We start from the raw sequence: 20,467 nt of genomic DNA, 5'->3' as shown, positions 1-20,467 counted from the left end.
ATGCTCGTGGCAAACCATGAGACTTTGACTGCGGACGAGATTTTCACGGCTCCCTTCGTCCCATGGCCAGGTTCCGACAGGTACCTTCTGCCCCCGTCGCCTTGCTGGCGAACCTGAAACCTGGCACCAGCGAGCTGCTCTAAAAATATGCTACCAGACCATGACATACACCGACTCCAAGCGCTGCCTTGAGGACGCGGTATTTTCTCGGCGCCAGCCAGATTCGGCTCGTGCATACTTCACCAGGCCACATCTTCACTTTTACCTTCTCAGCGTTTTGACACGCGAAGTTAACCATTCCAGCTGATCATGGTGAGCTGTATGACAGCTGACGACGGTCCTTATGGTCGCAAGCTGCGCTTGATATTCATGGTGTTCATGCACCTATTTTTAGCCTCTTTGTCTCTCACTACCAGTGATCGTCAAGGGCTACATGCCTCGGTATCTCTACGTCCCTCTCCACAGCTATTTTGAAGGAGCAGACTTTGCTCATAATTCAGGGGCATGCCACGTACGAGTGCCTTTCTCGCTGATCCGGTGTCCCGCATGCCGGTTGGGCTCCAGAGGACGACTGTACTTTGCAGCACGCCGCGCGCAACGCCGACAAAAATAACTGGGTCTATGTGCTGTCGCATCCTTATTCCTCAGTTGTCGACTCTCATTGACAGCCTGAACGCGTCACGATGGGCCGTACCTCGCGTGTGAGGTCTCAGCTCTGGCGTTTCTGGGAGGTCTCTTGGGGCAGTTAAATAGCGGGCTACTGCGGCTTAACCTCTCAGGTCCTCTCGTCCACTGTATTCTTATCGGCCAACCGCGCTCACATTCGCACTCGCCCTCTCACTCATCATCTCTTCGCCATGAAATCCGTCCTTGTCTCTGGTCTTACCGCCGCCTCGATGGCTGGCTCGGCGCTGGCTGGCACCTACTCGCAATCGGAGACCATCTCCGGCAACGACTTCTTCACCGCATTCACGTGGGAGAACATCGCCGACCCGACCAGCGGGCGCGTCGTATACGTCGACCAGGCCACGGCACAGAGCGCCAACCTGTCGTACGTGACGGGCAGCTCATTCGTCATGGCTGTCGACTCCACCACCACACTCGCGGCGACTGATGCTGGGCGGAACTCGGTCCGCATCAAGTCGGCTAACACGTACACGACCCACGTCGCTGTGTGAGTATACCCAGGCTTGTCTTTCGCGAACTTGGATCTGATGTGGTACTGCTTCTTAGCTTCGATATCGCGCACATGCCGCAGGGATGTGCTACCTGGCCTGCCGTCTGGGAGACCAACGAGAGCACCTGGCCCGATGGTGGCGAGATCGACATCCTCGAGGGTGTGAACAGTGTCGTGCCCAACCAGTCGACTATCCACGCTGGCCCTAGTGAGTTTATATGGTGCTATCTGTAGTATGAAATTGACCTTTGACGCATTATCCTCAGACTGCGCCATCCCTGCTTCTGGCACGACTGAGCAGGGCACTATCGTCGGTACCGACTGCAACTCCAACGACAATGGCAACGCCGGGTGTGGCATCCAGTACGCCTACGACGACAACTCGATCTTCGCTGGGTTCAACGGTGTCGGCGGTGGCTGGTATGCCATGGAGCGCACCGACACTGTGATCAATGTCTGGTTCTGGGAGCGGGGTGCGTCAGGCGTGCCCTCTGGTGTCTCGTCCCCCGCGTCGTCCATCGACACGAGCACCTGGGGTACTCCCGCTGCTGCGTTCCCGAACACGGACTGCGACTTCTCGTCGTTCACCGCACACAACATCATTGTCAACATCGATCTGTGCGGTTCTTGGGCGGGATCGGACACCGTGTACGCTGCGTCGGGATGCCCGTCGACGTGTGTTGGTAAGCAATCATCATGCCGTTTGAGTTAGAGCGGGCAACTGACGCGATTCTCCCTTCAGACTACGTCAACAGCAACCCGTCTGACTTTGCTGACGCTTACTTCGAGTTCAACGCCGTCACTGTCTACGAGTAAACAACCATTGCAGGTTAACTTTAAAGGATGACACCCAGAGAGTGCTGGCATATTCCTGTAACTGATTGTATGGAGACGAGAGCTGTCATATCACTTATTCACTATTATTATTCGGCCTCCTTGATGTGCACAGTAAAACGCTTGACGCTGCTGTATTTCCATTTCGAAACAATGCTATACATTCGCTGCGCCTACTTGTCTTTTGAGTTAGACGGTCGATTGTCTGGCAAAGCCTAAACTCTATGTAGTCCCATGGTGTACTTATCTGAGCATTCTCACCTCCATGCGGCCGTGGTTCCCGCTGATTTCGCTAGCGCGATATGCCCCTAGTACTTCGCGTCACACGCGCCTGGATCACGTAACCCGCTATTCTTGACACCTTCCACGATGACCAATCGCCCAGCCTCGCATTCCTGTCCCTATCGGAGTCCTTGCTCTCCACTCTTCCCCCATGTCCACTCCCATAGACGCACGCAGTCGAAGGGACGATGGCCCTGACAACGCTGAGGCCCAGCCGCTCCTCTCCGGCTCGCCTTCGTCGAACTACAGCCTCAAGGCGGACGGGCTTCCTACTCGGGACCCACGTGAGGTTGAGGATGGTCCCGAGACGACCGCTATCCCAGGAGACGACAGCGAGTTGGAGGTCAGCGATGCCATCGATACCACCGAGTCGGTCAAGCCGGAGCGAAAGGGGTGGACGAAGGGACAGATAGCGTGGAGGGCATTGCTAGCGGCCGTTGTCGTTTTCTTCTTGGCTTTATTCATCAAGGGTTTCGTAGATGCGAAGGATACCAAGGCAAGCTGCACATGTCTTTCTTACTCATGTCTTTGAAGTTCTCACCTATTTTTAGTTTGACTTTGGAAAGGCCTTCAAGGACGCGTTGGGAGGGGGAGTGACCGGTGCTGCAGGTACCCACTAACACGCTATCGTCCAAATCCACATATTGACGCGAACTACTAGCTATGGTCTTGCAGGTCCTGCTCTTGATGGTGAGCTGAGGGTGTTCATGTGCCAACGTCCGTCCGCTCATCAGAACATGTAGCCCCTCCGCACAGTTATGAACTACCAATACCGGTATGGAACCTCAACTACGCAAGCCATTAAGACCCTCTACGCCGATGGCGGCTATCCACGCTACTACCAGGGCATCTTAGCCGCCCTTATCCAAGGCCCCGTCGCGCGATTTGGTGACACTGCTTTCAACGTCGGCATTCTCTCCCTTCTCCGTTCCAATTCGTACATGAAGAAGCTGCCTGTCCCTGTGCAAACTATCTTCGCGAGCGTCGCCTCTGCGTGCTTCCGCATGGTCCTCACGCCCATTGATACAGTGAAGACAACAATGCAGACTCAGGGCAAGGTCGGAATGAAGCTTCTCAAGGAGAGGGTGAAGCGATCGGGAGTAGGCAGCTTGTGGTATGGTGCGCTTGCGACCGCTGCTGCTAACTTTGTTGGGAACTATCCTGTGTGTACCGCATTTCACTCGCCACCATTCCTTTTCTAACGAAGCATCATTTCTCGCAGTGGTTCGCAACCTTCAACTGGCTCGACGCTGCCCTTCCACCTGGTCAAGTCATCATCACGAAGCTCTTACGCTCCGCCTTCATCGGCTTTTGCGCTGCCATTGTCTCTGACACGATCTCGAATTCGCTTCGCGTGCTCAAGACGTACCGACAAGTGAACGAGACTGAGATAAGCTACTCTGACGCTGCGCGTGCGATTATCGCCACGGACGGCCTTAAGGGCCTCTTTGGACGTGGGCTCAAGACGCGCATCCTCACGAACGGGCTGCAGAGCTTGATGTTCACGGTACTTTGGAAGCTGTTCTTGGATATGTAAGCCCGCCTCTTTCACGTTTTCGTTTTCACTGCATGGCGCTCACACTCGCATGAATAGCTGGGCGGACCACACGAAGTAAGGGGAGGGAGCTCAAAGATTTTCTTGCTAGACGTTCTCAATCGCGCTATACCTCCGCATTGACTTGGATCAGAACACTGATTGTACTTATACTGCGACACAATATGCATTATTTATTTAGAGTTTTCTTGAAGCGTATTCATGCCAAGCGGTCAAGTGGCTGGTTACTCTCGTTCGGACCCATAACTTAACATGAACCCTTAAGAGGTTTGTGAGCAACTGCGCAGCTTACTAACTGTTCTGATCCCAAGTCATGGGAGATGTAAAACCTAGGTCGGAATATAGGGAGTGTTGTCAGGCTTCGTTACCCTTATCTCAGACTAACGACTTGCCATGGCTGAAACCACGTTCAGTTCCTTCGCAGTAGTTGGTGCTGGAGGTAGCGTTGGGAAACACATAGTTGAAGTAAGCGGTCAAGCCTCTATCTGTTCTTTTCCTTTGGGATTTGCTCTGACATCAACGATCAGAGTCTTATAGCGAAGAACGTCAACGTCCTCGTCCTTACTCGTCCTTCATCCTCCTCTGCTCCGTCGGGCCCCCGTGCGAAAGTCGAACGTGTCGAGTACACCGACATTGTCGGTGTCGCGCGTGTTCTGCAGGAGCACAACGTCGAGGTGCTCATCTCGGCGCTTCCATTTGAAGACCTGCCGGCGCAGGAGCCGCTCGCGAAGGCGGCGCTGCAGGCGGGATGTGTGAGGTTGTTTGTCCCGTCCGAGTACGGAATGCCGACGGAGGGTGGGGAGGAGGCGATTTTGCTGCATAAGGATCGGTATACGAGTGAGTATCTGGAGATGAGCTGTGTGCGAGATTTGGATCAGATAAAGCTGACTATTCTGTCTGATCGGAACAGAGATGCTGAAGGAGCTCGGGATGCCTTCTCTGCGCCTCTATGTGCGTCGTATGCTCGTCAGAATTCTTTTTTCGTGCTTACATGTGGATCGTCTTGCAGTCAGGTCTCTTTGCGGAGTGGATACCGATCATAGGCTGCGTCGCGGAGAAGGGCAAGTTCCTGCTCGTCGCAAAAGGCGATACCCCGATGTCTGTTACGACCATGTCCGACGTCGGTGGTGCAGTCCTTTCCTATCAAGCCGTTCTTTGCCATCTGACACTCACCTATCATAGGCTATCTGGCGCATATAATCACAACGCTGCCTCCGTCTAAGCTCCTCAACACCGTCTTTCGCATTGAAGGCGACAGGGCTACTCTGAATGAGTTTGCGGTGCTTTATGAGAAGGCGGACGTGTCCATTCAGCACGCAGAGAAGATCCCGGAGGACGTGAAGGACGCGTTTGTGAGGGATTATCTCCAGCAACGCTCGGATACTGGTGGTGTGAGCACGCGGTGGGATATTGTCTCGGGTAGGGAAATGGAGGGCGAGGAAGGGAATATGAATGGGCTTTGGGAGGGGCATGTGTGGACGAGTGTTAGGGCCTTGCATGCGCTGTAAGCTGTAGGTATGTTTGTGGTGAGGACGTTCTAGCATGGTATTATCTGGTATGTATTGTCAAGCGAAGAAAACAAGGATCGACTAGAGGTCGTTGTATTTTGGCCTTTTCGCTTAAGTTTTCGACATCGGTTGCCATTGTCCCCTTATTCTTTGTGCGTTGTCTTGCTTTTGCATTGACTGCCGGTTTTCCATTGTTCTATTTCTTTGGATTCCTTGATTTATTGACAGCTCTTTGAGCACCCTCGACGTATAAGAGCGGGCGGAAACGACCTGCCCCACACAGCACCCACCGCTTGACACCCGCCCATTTCCCGCTCCGACTGAATTTTGCCGAGCGGTCACGGCAACTTAGCCAGCTCCTCGACCTGTTACATTCATCGCTACGTCCTAACGTACCACTGCGCGTTACCATGCATCGCGCCCTTGACTTACCGGAAATACTTCGCATGATATGCGACGAGCTCAACTCAATTGACTCAACAGACAACCCCAAACAACAGCTGGAAAGCAAGGCGAGGAACCAACGTGCGATAGCAAATGTCGCAAGAGTTTGCCGCACCTTCAAGGACCCTGCGCTGGATATACTCTGGTCGGATGTGGAGGTCCAGCACTTCCTGAAATTGCTCCCATCTAAGCGACTGGTCAGAGATGACTCCGGTGCCATCGTGGGTCACCTCTCTTCCTGTGCCTTCAAGCATGCTCAACATGGACGTTTCTGTGCCCCTAGATTGACGTACACACACCCTCGCCGAACGAGCTACGCAAGGTTCACGAGTTCACTCGACGTACTCGGACGCTCACAGTTGGATCCGGTGAAGGTTCTGGAAGACACGTGGCCGGTACATTGCTGCACCCGCCGGTCGACGCCGGAAGCGTGTTTCCAAAGTTGCGACATCTGGTGGTCCAAGATACATTCTTGCGTACATCATCGGGTGAACAGCTATACCACCCCCATTCCACTCGCCGCGATTTCCTGCTTCCATGGCTCACCACTGCCAAGATCCTTGCCCAAGCTGACCAACACGATTGCGATACGCTTCTGCTAGCGCTTCCGGAGGCGTGTCCTAGCCTACAAAATCTTGTCGTTGATTATCCGGATTTCATGATCGGGCTTTTTTCCCAGTTACAAAGTAGAGGGCCAGCTACGAAAGCCTTAACCAGTTGTATCCGCGGACTACCTAATATTTTGTCTCTCTGCTGCCCCGACCTAGAGGATGAAGCACTTGAATACGTGTTTCAGCGCTCCAAGCTTCAAGAACTCACGCTGACCAACTGGAAAGGTATTAACAGGAGGACGGAAGATGATGCTCCGGTACAAGGTCCAGGTAATCAAACACGTCATCCGCCAACGCTTTCTAAGCTCTTGCTGTGCCTTCCCCGACCCTACTGTGCCATAGAGTTGATACCCATACTCGACACCCTCCCCATCTCACTTGAACTTGATTCTTCGTGCGAGCCCATGGTTGAAGAAGTTCGAGGCCTTTTTGATGCACTGGGAAAACACCCCGGCAGCTCGCGATTACAGAAACTCGTGCTGAACTATGAGCAGCATCCCTTTCACCAAGTCTGGCCTGTCGCCGATTCAAGCCCTCTGCAGCTACGTCACCTCCGACCAGCTTTTCTTCTCCAATCCATGCGCTCCTTCCGCTTTTGCACCGCCGAACCTATATTATCTCTCACATCCGACGATCTACTCGAGATAGCTCAGGCGTGGCCAAATCTCGAGGAGTTCTGTGCGCCTTATATGGATACGGAACCGGGACTCTGCCTCCATGACGTGCTCGCATTTGCTGAAGCCTGTCCCAAGCTCACCGAGCTCGAGATTTCGATCACGAACGAGCCCATCGACTTCGGAGACACCGCCGCAGAGCTGTCCGTGCGCAATCGGAACGTTAAGACTCTGCGCATCTACGATTTACATCATGGCGATCTTCCGCGCGTCAGTGTTGTGCTGGCGCGCGCGTTCCCCAACCTTGCCATGGTACAGCCCGATGACCAGGATAACTTTGCGATGTTTGACTCGGATAGGCTTGGGGATGCAATCATGGTGGCCGTCAGGAAGCTTCGTGCGGAAGAGGCGCGAGGAAAGATTAAGAAGTGGACTGTGCGTTTCCTTGCGAGAAGAGTGGAAGAGATATTTCTTCGGTGGAGAAAGTAGCGCACAGAGGGGATGTTATAATAAGCTGCTTGATTAGATGTTGATATATACTACTATAGAATCTGTATCGTACAATAGTTAATCGGAAATGGCATCGATACCTTAGGAAGACCAGATGGCAGATGGACGACCAAGCCAACGCTTCACGAATCGCGCTTTGTCGATTGACTCAGTGTCTCATCTTTTCCCTTCGGCGAGGACGAAGCTGATTATTCTGCATGATCGGAACAGAGACAGTTCTGAAGGAGCTCAAGATGCCTTTTCTGCGCCTTTATGTACGTCGTATGTTCGTCAGAGTTATTTCTTAGTCCTTACACAGTGGACTTTTGCTTATGTTTTTGACGTTGTGTATGCCCAGCTCGCTTTCCCATTGACCATTTGTTCTTTGTGCGTTTACCTATTTTTTTTTTTCGCGTCAAGTGCCGGTATTCTTTTGTTTTGTTCAATTTGACCGCTCGGCTCCTTGACAGCTTTTCGAGTGTCCTTGACGTATAACAACGAATAGAACTCGCGGAATCCCGCACGTCAGGCCTATCCATCCGCTGACGTTCAACATTTCCCGCTCCGACTGGAACCTACCGAACGGGCCACAGCAAAGCCAGTCACTCGATCCTGTTACATCCATTGCTCCGTTCGAGCGTTTCGCCATGCATCACGCCCTTGCTTTACCAGAGATACTTCGCATGATATGCGGCGAGCTTAACACCATCGACTCAACAGATGAACACCGACAGCAGCTGGAAAACAAGGCAAGAAACCGAGATGCGCTGGCAAGCGTCGCAAAAGTTTGCCGCGCGTTCAAGGGACCGGCATTGGACGCCCTCTGGTCAGATATAGATCAGGCTCGATGCTTATTAGAGCTGCTACCACCTGAGCAACTCTTCACAGATGGACTCGGCGCCATCGTGAGTCTCGCTTCTCCCTGTGTCTTCATGCCCAGTTAAATCGAAGCTTTCTGCCAGATTGACGTGGGCTCGCCCTCGCCGGACGAGCTGGGCTACGTTTATGAGTACTCCCGACGTGTTCGCAAGCTCACTGTGGGTACTTCCATAGACACAGCAAGACACGCGGCCGGAATACTGGTGTGCCCACCGGTAGATGCTGCAAGCGTATTCCCAAGGTTGCGTCATCTAGTGGTCTTTGATACATACTCGATGGTTATGGATGGACTGCCGCAGACTCCGTATTCTGTTCATCGTGATCTCTTACTTCCCTGGCTCACTACTGTCGAGCTGCGCATGGAAGCTTACCGTAGAGATTGCGATGCGCTTCTGCTAGCGCTTCCAGCTGCATGCCCTGGCCTACGAAACCTTGTCGTCGGTTTTCTTGATTTTCCGGACAGAAACGCGTCGGTCACAAAGGCCATGACCGCTTGTATCTTTGGGCTACCCAGTCTCATGTCACTTCGTTGCCCGGACCTCGAGGACGTAGCATTTGCACACGCTTTGAAGCATCCGAAGCTTCAAGAGCTCAATTTGACTGATTGGATGGGCATTAGAAGTAGGATGGAAGGAAAAGTTATTGCGGAGCAAGGTCCTGGAACTCGCGAGCCCCATGCCCTTTCCAACCTCTCGCTGCGCCTTCTGCGACTCTCTGATGCCACTGATTTGATACCAGCACTTACCACCATGCCTTCCTCCCTTGAGCTTGATGCATCACTGGGACCGAAGCGTGAGGAGGTTGCGCAATTTTTTGATGTGCTGGTGGAGCACCCTGGTGGCTCGCAACTACAAAAACTCGTACTTGGCCACAAGTTTGACCCATTCTGGTTCAGCACTGTATCTGCTCATTTACATCTGTGCCACATCCGACCTGCTCTTCATCTCCACTCCATGCGCTCCTTCCGCTTTGGCACCGCCGAACCTACGCTATCTCTCACTTCCGACGACTTGTTCGAGATAGCTCAGGCATGGCCAAACCTCGAGGAGTTCTGTGCGCCTTACATGGATACAGAACCGGGACTCTGCCTTCATGACGTGCTCGCATTTACTGAAGCCTGTCCCCAGCTCACCGAGCTCGCGATTCGGGTCACGAACGAGCCGTTCGACTTCGGGGACACTGCCGCAGAGCTGTCCGTGCGGAACCGAAACCTCAAGACTCTGCGCATCTACTATCTGCACTACGGGGATCTTCCGCGCGTCAGCGTTGTTTTGGCGCGCGCGTTTCCCAGCCTTGCTGTGGTACAGCCCGATGGTCGGGATATGTTTTCGGCACACTCGGACGGGCTTGGGAATGCGATAATGGTGGCAGTCAGGAAGCTTCGTGCGGAGGAGGCGCGAGGAAAGATCAAGAAGTGGACTGTGCGCTTCCTTGCGAGAAGAGTGGAGGAGATATTTCTCCGGTGGAGAGAGTAGCGCACGAAGTGAAAGTTACATTAAGTTGCTTGATTAGGTGTTGATATATTGCTACTATATAATATGTATCGTACAATAGTTAATCGGAAAAGGTGTTAATATCTCAGGAAGACCGGATGACGGACGGACGATAAGGACAATTCTTCACGAACTGGGCTCTGTCGATCGACTGGCCTTCATCCTTGCCCTTTGGCGAGCTGGAACTCGAAAGTGGACGAGAGAGTGGCATGGGTGACAGTGTGCGCAAGGAGGCGCCTATGGAAGCCACGTCAGAATATTGGAATAAGTACACAGAGACGGAAATGGCACATTTACAGGCTCTACAACCTCTCCAGCGGGCAGCGCGACTGGGATGGACGTTGCTGTCTAAGCATTACGCGTCAAAACACGGTGGCATATACATGTACGCGACAGTCAGGGGCTTACCTTCCGGCGCGTCTAGAAGGCTTGTATCACCAACGGGGGCAAAGAGGAGAAGGTCAGGTACCTGGAAGGACTTGAAGTCTACGATGAAGACGTTAAACCCGGGTGGCATGCGCAGGATGGCGGTGGAAGACATACCAGAGGACCCGGAGTCGTTGAGGCGCGTCAAGTGTGCACCATCCCACACGTTCGCGGAGAAGAACGCGATGTCGTTCGGATACCTGTTCGCAGTCATCCTGGGCTGATTGAAGAGACTGGAGAGCGCGACGTGGTAAAGGTGCTGGGGACAGAGGTGGGCGGGAGGAAGAAAGAGAGACGCAGGATACACAAATACGAGGGCCTCCTGCGCGTCCTTTTAAAGGGCGCGTCCATATTAATTTTACACCAATTAGCCGTGTCACGCGAGCGGACGCAGTTGTCCTTTTACCGTGGTGTGAAGTCTAACCATTTCCACCGAAAGGGTTTGTGGGGTGTCAATGTACCTGTCACGGACGCACGCGGATGTGAAGGGTTTTCTCCTTTGTTCGAGGTGCGTTTCGGACCGGATTGTGCTGAGCCTCGAGGCGGGAGGTGGTGTTCTGCTGCCGTTCCGCCGCTGGGGGGGATGAGCTTAGGTGACGACAGGGATTGAAAACATGCTGTAGTAAGTACAACAAAAGCAGGGTTTAACAACGTCCGCTCCGTGAGTGTCGCGTGAAATTGAAATTTTATCAACCAGGATTATAAGGTAGGGTGAGAAACAAAGGACAGTAGCGGTGTGGTAGTGTCGGACGGGTTGATACTACAACAGATATGTATGAAAAGTTAAAATCATGATAGTATAAGCATAAGTATAGAATGAGAAAGTAAAAGCGCGCCTCAGGCCGACGTGCTGGGCTAGCTCCAATTGTCGCCGCGTAAATCCAGATGAGCATCGTAGAACGTGGGGTCGGGATAGTAAAAAGGCATAGTGTTGGTGGCGTACGGATTAAACGGCGCCACGTAGGAGCCCAACGACTGAACCTGCGTCGGCTTTGGGAGGGCAGAGAATACCGAGCCTGTCGAGAGCAGCTCTTCATGAGAACGGCGGTCGAGTACGTAGTGCTGAAAGTGGAGAGGCCGGGAGCCGTAGTTCGAAGGAGGAAGAGGAAGCGGCAGCGCGGGCGCCGTAGAGTCCAAGTCGTTGACGAAGTGGATGTCACTACCGGTTACCCCCGGAATTTGTCGTGGATGGCGGCTGCTTGAAGAGGCCGCTACCGTCGCGATCAAATTCGCACTCGAAGCTGCACTTGGGCCCGTATCCGCGCTGCGTCGTTTCCTAGAGCCCTCTCCGCCCGCACTCTTGCGCTTCCCGACGCCCTTGGTCTCCTTCGGAACCCGGCCCCGCTGCCTCCGACGCCTCCCCGCCGTGCCAGCAGCGTCACGCACATCCTCCCACCTCCGCCGCTCGATCTCGCCGAGCGCGTCCCACGGCTCGCGCTGATCGGGCGACATGGCGTACCAGATGCGGGCGACGTTATCCGGCGTGTTGCCTTTCTTTGGGTGCGTACCCAGGGCACACAATGCGCTTTTGAAGAGGAAGAAGGGGTTGCGTGGGCGTTTAGGTTTGGGGATGGTGTCGGTGTCGGTCAGGGGTGTGAGCGAGGGTATAGGTGCACAGCGACGTGGGAGTCGGCAAGGGATGAGCGAGGGAGATGAGGGTGCGGCTGGGAGCTCTATGAGTTGGACTGAGGGATGGACTGGGGGGCTGAAGGTGACGAGGACGGAGTCTTGTGTCGGCAATGGGTGGCAGCTTGAAGGGCTCGTGGGGTCGTGTTCGGGGGACGTCGCTGGTGTGAATGGCGTAGACGCGCTGACGGAGGAGAAGGGGCTGGTGGTACAATCGGGGAGAGATAAAGGTGACATCGGTGCGGGAAGGGGCGGGTCCGAAGCTGCCAACACGGGAGATGAAAGCAGCTCCGACGAATCTGCTGGCGTACAAGGGTTGGAAGTTGTGGTAGTTGTATCTGGAGGGGTAAGAGCGCCAGCTGTATACGATGAAAATCAGCGATTCAGGGCGTGGCAGTGGATGGGACCCAGCGACGCACCGATAATGAACGTGTTCCAGTCAGCCTTTTTATGAGGAGGCATAGTTGGGATATGCGCACGGTTAACAGACTTGCCTCTGTTTCTGATGTGCTCGTAGTCCGACCATCCTTCTGCATGTATCTTATCGGGAAGCGAATCTACATTGCACGGTTAGATGGCTTGAAGCGCGGTAGGCTACATAGGAACACAGACCGTAGTGTGGGGATTGGGTTCCGCTGTGAGTAAAAAGGGCGGTCGCGAGGCGCTGGGAAAGTCCTGTACGAAACAAGAGAGTTAATCGTGGGTGGCAGACATGTGGCGGCGGCGAAGGTACATACTGCGAGTGTTATCGCACTCGTCTCGGCAGAGTTCCATAAATGCCGGTTGACAGTAGCATGATAGATCTGCAACTTTGTTACACGCGTGTGTGAAGTCATATATGGATTTTTTAAGTCTGTATGCGACGAGCGACTTACTGCCGAGATCTTCCATGCTGGTGTACTCGGTGCGTTGTGCATCGTAGACCGTTGTGGGCTCGCTGGAGCTGCGGTTATCACTGAAGAACGTCTGGGGCTGCATAACCGGAGCGTTGATGCGGAGAGAATATAAGAATGTCTATGAAAGTGGAGAGTGGTAAAGAGAAAAAAACTGCGGGAGGGATGGTATGCTGTACGAGCAGTCCACAGACACCCATACTCTCCCTCAATTTATTACAACGGCTCAAAGGGGCGCGATTTCCATACCGAGATGCAAGGCAGCCCGGAAGCACTACTGGCTCGCCATTGTTCCGCCTCGTTGTCCTTGTATCGACGTCGGTGGATCAGAGAATCTGACGTAGGAAGCAAGGTGCTTCGGGACGGCGGAACGAATTCGAGCGCGTGAAGGTGGCGGTGGTGGTTGTGGGTGGCTGGATTGGGATGCTGATATAGTAGGCGCTGGTCAGGGACGGTTGGACGTGTGAGGTGGAGAGGAGGTACCACATGAGCGGACAGGCCAATTAGAGTAAGCCGTGAGGACTCACTTGGATTGAACCACTAGCGTTCCTCGTCGAGGGAATAAAAAGAGACATGGTCATCTTGCGCAGACGTCGAATGTCTGCTGAGGAAAGGCAAGGAAGTGAAGAGCGCTGCAGGGGATTTTAGAGGAGACGGCAGGAGAGACGACCAAAGACGAGTGCTTCCCCAGAGAACCTGTCAAACCTGTGCCACATCCTTGTCCTCGCGGCCACCGGGCGTCATCGATAGAAGATTTATCACCCAGAATAGGATGAACGTTTGTTGCTCTATGGGCCGATGCTGTACGGATTTTTGCCGCGTTGAGAGGACCTGTGACGACGTCGACACCAACCCAGCTCGTCGGTCGTCGGGTGAAGATGTGAAGGGGTGAAGGGTCCAAAAAGGAAGGAGTGTGAAGAGGTGAAGGGACAAAGGAAGCGGATCGGCGCGTTCGGCCCTGAGGATTTCGTGGGAAATAAGGCACGTGAGATAGGCGTGATGAGAAAAGATAAGATAAGATGCAGAATTTGGTTCAGCGGGACGATCGGCGTGCGACCGGCGATCCAAGTCACGGCGGACGCTTTGCGGCTTTGAGCGAGCTGATAAAAATTGACGAGCTCCTTTCTGCTCTCCATCGATTGAACGACCATGGCACCCCTCAGCCACCCCTCCATCGTAGGTCAGCGCATATATCCTCTCATCGTCTACAACGTTACTGACGATGATCTCATTCACAGACGGCTGGTTCCGCGAGATCTCGTCGCAATGGCCAGGCCAGGCCATGACCCTCAAGGTCAACAAAATCCTCCATGTCGAAAAAAGTCTCTACCAGGACGTCCTCGTGTTCGAGTCACAGACGTACGGCAACGTCCTCGTGCTCGATGGTGTCATCCAGTGCACCGAGCGCGATGAGTTCTCGTGCGTTTCCACTTCGCGTCTCGTTGGCATACGCCCGTGCTCAGGCGCGCCACGATGATATGACAGGTACCAGGAGATGATCACCCACCTGCCCATGGCGTCCCACCCGAACCCGAAGCAGGTCCTTGTTATCGGCGGTGGCGATGGTGGTGTCGTGCGCGAGGTCCTCAAGCACGACACCGTCGAGAGCGTCGTTCTTTGCGATATCGACGAGGTGCGTCTCCGTCCATCCGACTATCCACCAACCCGATCTAACCCACCACCACCCCTTATAGGCCGTCATCCGCGTCAGCAAACAATACCTCCCGCACATGTCCTCCCTCCTCGCCGACCCGCGCGTGACCGTCTACATCGGCGACGGCTTCAAGTTCCTCGCCGACAACCAAAACACATACGACGTGATCATCACCGACTCTTCCGACCCCGTCGGCCCCGCCGAGTCGCTCTTCCAGAAACCCTACTTCCAGCTGCTGCACGACGCGCTCGCGCCCGGCGGACAAATCAGCACGCAGTGCGAGTGCCTCTGGATCCATCTCCCGCTGATCAACAATCTGCGCGCGATGACCAAGGGCCTGTTCCAGGTCAGCGAGTACGCGTACACGACAATCCCGACGTATCCGAGCGGCCAGATCGGGTTTTTGGTGTGCTCCAAGGCGGAGGGAAGGAATCTGCGCGAGCCGGTGCAGACGGTGAAAGGGACGAGGTACTATAATGCGGATGTGCATCGCGCGGCGTTTGTGCTCCCAGAGTTTGCGAGATCGATGCTCGAGGACGGTGTGGACAAGCGCCCGCAGTTTGGGCGGGAGGCGCTTAAGGCGAAGGCACAGGAGGAGGGCAAGAAGGGCAAGAAGGTGTTGTTGCTTGGGTCGGGGTACGTTGCGAGGCCGTGTGCGGAGTATGTGGTGAGGGATCCAACGAACGAGCTTACGATCGGTGAGTCCTTTCCCTGTTCTCTTCCATTGCGATCGTATGAATTCATGCCTTATCGCATACAGCCTGCCGCACACTCGCAACCGCTCAGTCACTCGCCGCGGACCTGCCCAACACGACCGCGATCGCGCTCGATGCATCCGACCCGGCGGCACTCGAGGCTGCAGTCGCACAGCACGATCTCGTCGTCTCCCTGATTCCGTACACGTACCACGCGGACGTGATCAAGGCCGCGATCAAGGCGAAGAAGCACGTTGTCACGACCTCGTACGTCTCGCCCGCGATGCGCGAGCTCGAGGCGGAGGCCAAGGCCGCGGGGATCGTGGTCATGAACGAGATCGGGCTGGATCCGGGCATCGACCATTTGTATGCGGTCAAGACGATTGGAGAGGTGCATGAGAAGGGCGGCAAGGTGAGGGTCTCATTTCGTCCTATCAAGGGGGTGGAAATCTAATGACGTGCGCCGTTTTGTAGGTCTTAGAGTTCCTCTCGTACTGCGGTGGCCTTCCCGCGCCGGAATGCGCGGGCAACCCGCTCGGATACAAGTTCTCGTGGTCCTCGCGCGGCGTGCTCCTCGCGCTGCTCAACCCCGCGGCCTACCTCTCGGGCGGGGAGCAGCTCGACGTGTCGGGCTCGGAGCTGATGCAGCACGCGAAGCCGTATTATATCTCGCCCGCGTTCGCGTTCGTCGCGTACCCGAACCGCAACTCGGTGCCGTTTAGGGAGTTTTATGCGATTCCGGAGGCGCAGACGGTTGTGCGGGGCACGTTGAGGTATCAGGGGTTCCCTGAGTTTATTGGGGCGCTGGTGAAGCTTGGGTGGCTGGATGCGGAGAAGAAGACGTGGTTGGAGGAGGGGATGAGCTGGGCGGAGGCTATGCAGAAGGCTGTTGGGGCGAACGATGCGAAGGAGAGGTGTGTGAGAGTGATAAACGGTTTAAGAGGGGTTTGCTGACGCGTCGAATCGAAACAGCACGCTCATTGAGCGAGTCAAAGCGCTCTGTGCGTTCCCGAACGAGGCGGAGGCGAGCCGCATTGTGTCGGGCTTGCGCTGGATCGGGCTGTTTTCGGCGGAGGAGAAGGTGCAGGTGCGCGGGGGCAACCTGCTCGACACGCTGTGCGCGCGGCTGGAGGGGCTTATGCGGTACGAGGACAATGAGCGGGATCTGGTGATGCTGCAGCACCGGTTTAGGGTGCAGTGGGCTGATGGGAGCGAGGTGCGTGTTCTTTCCTTGCTTCCCTTTTTTAAAAAGACCTTTGGGAAGAGTACTAATGAGGACATGGGTGATAGCAAACGCTCACGTCGACACTCGAGGCGTACGGGTACCCGGGCGGGCACAGTGCGATGGCGAGGCTGGTCGGTGTGCCGTGTGGAATTGCGGTGCAGCTTGTGCTGGATGGGGTGATTAGCGAGCCGGGTGTGCATGCGCCGTATTCGAAGGAGCTGTGTGAGCCGCTGAGGGAGCTTGTGGAGAGGGAAGGGTTGGGGATGGTTGAGGGTGTTTTGTAGAATGTTTTACAGAGCGGGTTACGTTAGATGTGGAAGTGAAAAAGCCTTGAGGAACTATGGGGCCGTGTATGAGTAGGCTTGCTTTGGGTTCGACGATGTATTTGTTTGCTGTTGAGTCTGTCATAAGAGGAGCGAAAGAGGGCGCGACTGTCGCGGATGCAGTCAGACGCGTGTCGGTTCGGCTAAACTGATGATGATCCCACGTGGGCGCACCAGTTGACGCATCCGCACTCCATCCGTGCGGAAGACGAGACAAAGAACGGAGCAATGAAACGGACAGGCGCTCGACCCCTCTTGTCTTAGATCTCCCACCATCTCCCAGCTGGGCGCTTATCATCTCGAGCTTTAGGGACTGCTGTTGACGAGAGGACGGCGCGATCTACACCCTGAAACTTTGTTGGATCCGCGTTGGGCTGATCAGCTCTTGTGCGTGCTTCTCTATGACGATGTTATGCCCTGGATGTAGGGCGTGATACTGATGATGCGTACATGTAGGAGGCTCACCCAAAGGTCATCGTCATAGTCAGCGAGCTCGAGAACACATCCACCCACTGCGATCTGCGCTGTAACCTCCCGTGCACCTGCGTACTGCTGTTACCTGACATAGGAGCGCTTTTCGGCCCATCCCTCATTTCGAAGTACGAACCACGAACATCACCCCATCCACGGTACTACACGGCGTCACCACCACATATTGCATGACCACCGCGATGAACCCGCGAGCGCAGACACAGAGACAGATGCAGATGCAGATCCCGTTCGACTTCAGCCTGCCCCCGCGGCCCACGCCTACGGACGGCGTCATGACCGAGACGTCGGACACGCAGGCGGAGATGGAGAGCGTGTTGCAGCGGTATCTGCCCGTCGGGGGCGGGGTGTTGCATACGGCGCCTCATGCACATGGGCACGGAGCGGGGAGGGGAAACTTGAATGGGAACGGCAGCGCTGGAGCAGGAGCAGGAGGAAGTGGCGGTGGAGGAGGCGGTGGAGGGGGACCAGGCGGCTCGGCGGGGGTAGGTGGGGCGGGCGGCGCGCCCGCGCTGCAGCGCAACGCGCACCTGCAGTTCCTGGTGCGCAACCTCACGCAGGGCTTCCCCGAGCGGTATGTGTCGCAGGACGCGAGCCAGCCGTGGCTGCTGTTTTGGACGCTGCAGAGTTTTAGCGTGGCAAGGGTGGGGCTGGATCCGGGGAATAAGCAGCGGTGAGTTTTGGTTTGGTCTGTTCGTGGACTTTTTGGTGTCTCGGTTCCCCTCCTTTCCTCCTTTCCTTGGCCTTCGGCCTTGGGCTTATTGAACGGAGATATGCTGACGCTGAGTGTGTGGGGATCTTAGGGCGATCGACACTATTCTCGCGTGGCAGCACCCCGATGGCGGGTTCGGCGGCGGCCCAGGACAGGCAGCGCATCTTCTCCCGACGTATGCGGCCGTCTGCGCGCTCGCGATCGTCGGTCGGCCAGGACCCGGAGGCGGATGGGACCAAATTGACCGGTACGCTGCGCCCTGGCCTTCCTCTATCCGGAGGCATCTGCTCTCCACGTCGCTAATCTGATCTACAATGGCGCCTCAACAGGGAGAAGATGTACGCGTTCTTCATGTCGCTCAAGCAGCCCGACGGCTCCTTCACCGTCTCGCACCACGCCGAGGTCGACGTGCGCGGGACGTACTGCCTGCTCGTCGTCGCGCACCTGCTCGACCTGCTCACTCCCGCCCTTGTCCGCGGTACGGCCGCGTTCGTCGCGAGCTGCCAGACATACGAGGGCGGGTTCGCGTCCGCGTCGCAGCCGTACTTTGCTGCGTCGACTTCGGGTGACGGGGAGCCGGTATTGCTGGAGGAGCCACGGCCGGCGCTGGGCGAGGCGCACGGCGGGTACACGTTCTGCGCGCTCGCGTCGTGGGTGATGTTGCGGCGCTTCTTGCCGCCAGAGGAGCCGTCGTCGTCATCCCCAGTTCCACCATTATCTGCATCATCAGCACCAGAGAGACGCCCGCAGATAAACTACAAGTCGCTCACGCGCTGGCTCGCGCAGCTGCAGGGCGGCGAGGCCGAGCTCGGCGGCTTCAGGGGGCGCACGAACAAGCTCGTCGACGGGTGCTATTCGTGGTGGGTCGGCGGGTGCTTTGCGCTGCTCGAGGCGCTTGGCGTCGGCGGCGGTGCCGCCCCAGCGTCAGCGTCTTCCCATGTGCACGCATTCCACCTGCATTCTGGGGGAGGAGGGGATGAAGAGGGGGACGAGGAAGATGGGTGGAAGGACGTTGATGGTGAGCACGCCTCCCTTTTTTTTCGCGCCGTTCCTGGAATGCAGCTGATGAACATGATATAAAACACCAAAGACTCGTTGTGGAACCGCGCCGCGCTGCAGACCTACCTCCTCTGCGCGGGCCAGCATCCCGCTGGCGGGCTACGTGATAAACCACCAAAGTGGGTCCCTTTTAATCCGCCCCTTTTTTAAAAACACTCGTGTGGGCCGCTGACACTGGAGGTATGTAGACCGGCAGACGCATACCACACACACTACTGCCTCTCCGGCCTCTCGTCCGCGCAGCATCACGTCGCGCCCGACGCGGCGCGCCGCGAGGAGGTGTTGGCTGTGTGGCAGGGTGAGGCTGGTACGTCGTCCCTTTCCGCGTCAAATATTTGTCCAGAATGCTGAGATGTGTTTAATTTATTTTTTAAAGAAACGGCAGAGGAGGTGCTCCGACGCGAGCTGTACGCCGACACGCTCGCGTGGGCCGAGGAGGAAGGGACGGCGATGGTGCTCGGCGGGTCGGTGAACGGTGTTGTGCGTTTCTTCCCATTCCTGATCGTGTGCTTGGTTTTTTTTTGTGTGCTTACACGGTTTTATCTTATTTCAGAACGCGACGCATCCTGTCTTTAACCTCACGATGACGCATACGGAGGGCATCATGGGGCACTTTTACAAGCAGGTGATTCCGCGGCGGATGTAAAGAGACGGGGTGTTGGAAGATTCTGTGCTGTTGGATGTTCCGAGCATTTTTTCAAGTTGATTTGTTGTTGGTTTGTCCTGTTTTTAGTGTAGCACTATTAGGCATCAAAGACTTTATGCACTCTGGAATCCTGCTCACTCATTCCTGATTAGCGCCTAACCCAGGTTGGTCTCTCTCAGATCCTCGCCGCTTTCTTTTGTTGAGAGCAAATTTGGGTCCGTCGGGGTGTCCGAAGTTCGGGCTAAGACACTTCACAGCGGTCTGTTTTTTGCCTTGTCTATCGTACCGCACCCTGCGTTCATCTGTCGATTCACTACAGGCCCACGCTATCACCACAGTCAAGGTTGAGGTCAGTCTGTGGGAATATGGTCCGGGGACAGGAGAACTCACCAATGTGGCCCAACAGAACATCAATGCTGCCATTTCGTACTTACTCGGGATCTTCGAGTTTACTGGTACATTTCAATCTTCACTCTCAGCTTAAGTTGCCAGACCCATCGGTCGTGGATTCTTTCATGGAGAAATCAAAAGGATCGACAGGTACGCGGCTTGAAGTCATTTACCCAGCTCTGATTCATATGGCCGTATTTGCCAAAAATAAAACGATCGCCGCGTCGCTTCATGCGACGCTTCCACAATGGAGTCAGTACAGCCTGTGCATGCTTCATCGTTGATTCGGACCCGTGAACAGGACTAGTAGAAAGATTTTATTATCGCCGACAAACTAGTTTCTGTTGGCAATGACGAAAGCATGGTACCGATATAGATGTCCAAAGCACAGGGGTTCACCCTGTAACCTCTCGTTGTTTCTCCTCCCATGATTATGGTAGCAG

At 55.3% G+C, this 20,467-nt stretch overlaps 8 protein-coding genes across 8 annotated transcripts; 6 read left to right on the top strand and 2 right to left on the bottom strand.

Annotated features, from left to right (window-relative positions):
- Nucleotides 1-896: 896 nt before the first annotated feature.
- CONPUDRAFT_62030 (glycoside hydrolase family 16 protein) lies at nt 897-1,993 on the top strand (the record flags this gene model as incomplete). Its single annotated transcript, XM_007773614.1, has 4 exons — nt 897-1,174; nt 1,234-1,385; nt 1,444-1,860; nt 1,920-1,993. The coding sequence occupies 4 exons, from the start codon at nt 897-899 to the stop codon at nt 1,991-1,993; spliced, it is 921 nt and encodes a 306-aa protein (XP_007771804.1).
- Nucleotides 1,994-2,444: 451 nt separating this feature from the next.
- CONPUDRAFT_92314 (mitochondrial carrier) lies at nt 2,445-3,830 on the top strand (the record flags this gene model as incomplete). The annotated part of the gene is made up of 5 exons (XM_007774149.1): nt 2,445-2,789; nt 2,845-2,902; nt 2,955-2,983; nt 3,037-3,456; nt 3,516-3,830. The coding sequence occupies 5 exons, from the start codon at nt 2,445-2,447 to the stop codon at nt 3,828-3,830; spliced, it is 1,167 nt and encodes a 388-aa protein (XP_007772339.1).
- Nucleotides 3,831-4,222: 392 nt separating this feature from the next.
- On the top strand, nt 4,223-5,497 carry CONPUDRAFT_109427 (NAD(P)-binding protein). Its single transcript, XM_007774148.1, has 5 exons — nt 4,223-4,313; nt 4,376-4,685; nt 4,759-4,799; nt 4,858-4,975; nt 5,031-5,497. Exons 1-5 carry the CDS (start codon nt 4,242-4,244, stop codon nt 5,354-5,356), a joined length of 867 nt encoding a protein of 288 aa, XP_007772338.1. The 5' UTR covers nt 4,223-4,241; the 3' UTR covers nt 5,357-5,497.
- A 268-nt stretch (nt 5,498-5,765) lies between these two features.
- CONPUDRAFT_168027 (uncharacterized protein) lies at nt 5,766-9,868 on the top strand (the record flags this gene model as incomplete). The annotated part of the gene is made up of 4 exons (XM_007774147.1): nt 5,766-6,021; nt 6,084-7,460; nt 8,108-8,419; nt 8,477-9,868. Coding segments are annotated over 4 exons (3,337 nt in total), but the record flags the coding sequence as incomplete, so codon positions are not given.
- Nucleotides 9,869-9,971: 103 nt separating this feature from the next.
- On the bottom strand, nt 9,972-10,526 carry CONPUDRAFT_157252 (uncharacterized protein; the record flags this gene model as incomplete). Its single annotated transcript, XM_007774146.1, has 3 exons — nt 9,972-10,123; nt 10,184-10,234; nt 10,295-10,526. 3 exons carry the CDS (start codon nt 10,524-10,526, stop codon nt 9,972-9,974), a joined length of 435 nt encoding a protein of 144 aa, XP_007772336.1.
- A 542-nt stretch (nt 10,527-11,068) lies between these two features.
- On the bottom strand, nt 11,069-12,926 carry CONPUDRAFT_168025 (uncharacterized protein). Its single transcript, XM_007774145.1, has 5 exons — nt 12,814-12,926; nt 12,676-12,747; nt 12,551-12,613; nt 12,358-12,495; nt 11,069-12,297 (listed from the first exon to the last, which is right to left on the bottom strand). The coding sequence occupies exons 1-5, from the start codon at nt 12,914-12,916 to the stop codon at nt 11,168-11,170; spliced, it is 1,506 nt and encodes a 501-aa protein (XP_007772335.1). The 5' UTR covers nt 12,917-12,926; the 3' UTR covers nt 11,069-11,167.
- Nucleotides 12,927-13,975: 1,049 nt separating this feature from the next.
- On the top strand, nt 13,976-16,803 carry CONPUDRAFT_84267 (saccharopine dehydrogenase). The gene is made up of 8 exons (XM_007774144.1): nt 13,976-14,011; nt 14,070-14,250; nt 14,317-14,464; nt 14,526-15,183; nt 15,246-15,592; nt 15,655-16,094; nt 16,153-16,396; nt 16,471-16,803. The coding sequence occupies exons 1-8, from the start codon at nt 13,981-13,983 to the stop codon at nt 16,687-16,689; spliced, it is 2,268 nt and encodes a 755-aa protein (XP_007772334.1). The 5' UTR covers nt 13,976-13,980; the 3' UTR covers nt 16,690-16,803.
- A 596-nt stretch (nt 16,804-17,399) lies between these two features.
- Nucleotides 17,400-19,634, top strand: CONPUDRAFT_157249 (terpenoid cyclases protein prenyltransferase; the record flags this gene model as incomplete). Its single annotated transcript, XM_007774143.1, has 7 exons — nt 17,400-17,890; nt 18,021-18,176; nt 18,259-18,947; nt 19,020-19,107; nt 19,177-19,295; nt 19,374-19,468; nt 19,542-19,634. The coding sequence occupies 7 exons, from the start codon at nt 17,400-17,402 to the stop codon at nt 19,632-19,634; spliced, it is 1,731 nt and encodes a 576-aa protein (XP_007772333.1).
- Nucleotides 19,635-20,467: the final 833 nt, after the last annotated feature.

This window comes from Coniophora puteana, assembly GCF_000271625.1.
Source record: "Coniophora puteana RWD-64-598 SS2 unplaced genomic scaffold CONPUscaffold_11, whole genome shotgun sequence".
NCBI classification, from domain to species: Eukaryota; Fungi; Basidiomycota; class Agaricomycetes; order Boletales; family Coniophoraceae; genus Coniophora; species Coniophora puteana.
This window is presented reverse-complemented; position numbering and strand designations above follow the sequence as displayed.

Coding starts and splice junctions, on each gene's coding strand:
- CONPUDRAFT_84267 (XM_007774144.1), top strand. CDS start 13,981: ATGGCACCCCTCAGCCACCCCTCCATCGTAG. Junction 14,012..14,069: donor CAGCCACCCCTCCATCGTAG/GTCAGCGCATAT, acceptor TCTCATTCACAG/ACGGCTGGTTCCGCGAGATC. Junction 15,593..15,654: donor TGCATGAGAAGGGCGGCAAG/GTGAGGGTCTCA, acceptor GCCGTTTTGTAG/GTCTTAGAGTTCCTCTCGTA.
- CONPUDRAFT_168025 (XM_007774145.1), bottom strand. CDS start 12,916: ATGCAGCCCCAGACGTTCTTCAGTGATAACCGCAGCTCCAGCGAGCCC. Junction 12,748..12,813: donor CAGCATGGAAGATCTCGGCA/GTAAGTCGCTCG, acceptor CGTGTAACAAAG/TTGCAGATCTATCATGCTAC. Junction 12,298..12,357: donor CTGGAACACGTTCATTATCG/GTGCGTCGCTGG, acceptor CATCGTATACAG/CTGGCGCTCTTACCCCTCCA.
- CONPUDRAFT_109427 (XM_007774148.1), top strand. CDS start 4,242: ATGGCTGAAACCACGTTCAGTTCCTTCGCAGTAGTTGGTGCTGGAGGT. Junction 4,800..4,857: donor TGCCTTCTCTGCGCCTCTAT/GTGCGTCGTATG, acceptor ATCGTCTTGCAG/TCAGGTCTCTTTGCGGAGTG. Junction 4,976..5,030: donor GACCATGTCCGACGTCGGTG/GTGCAGTCCTTT, acceptor CACCTATCATAG/GCTATCTGGCGCATATAATC.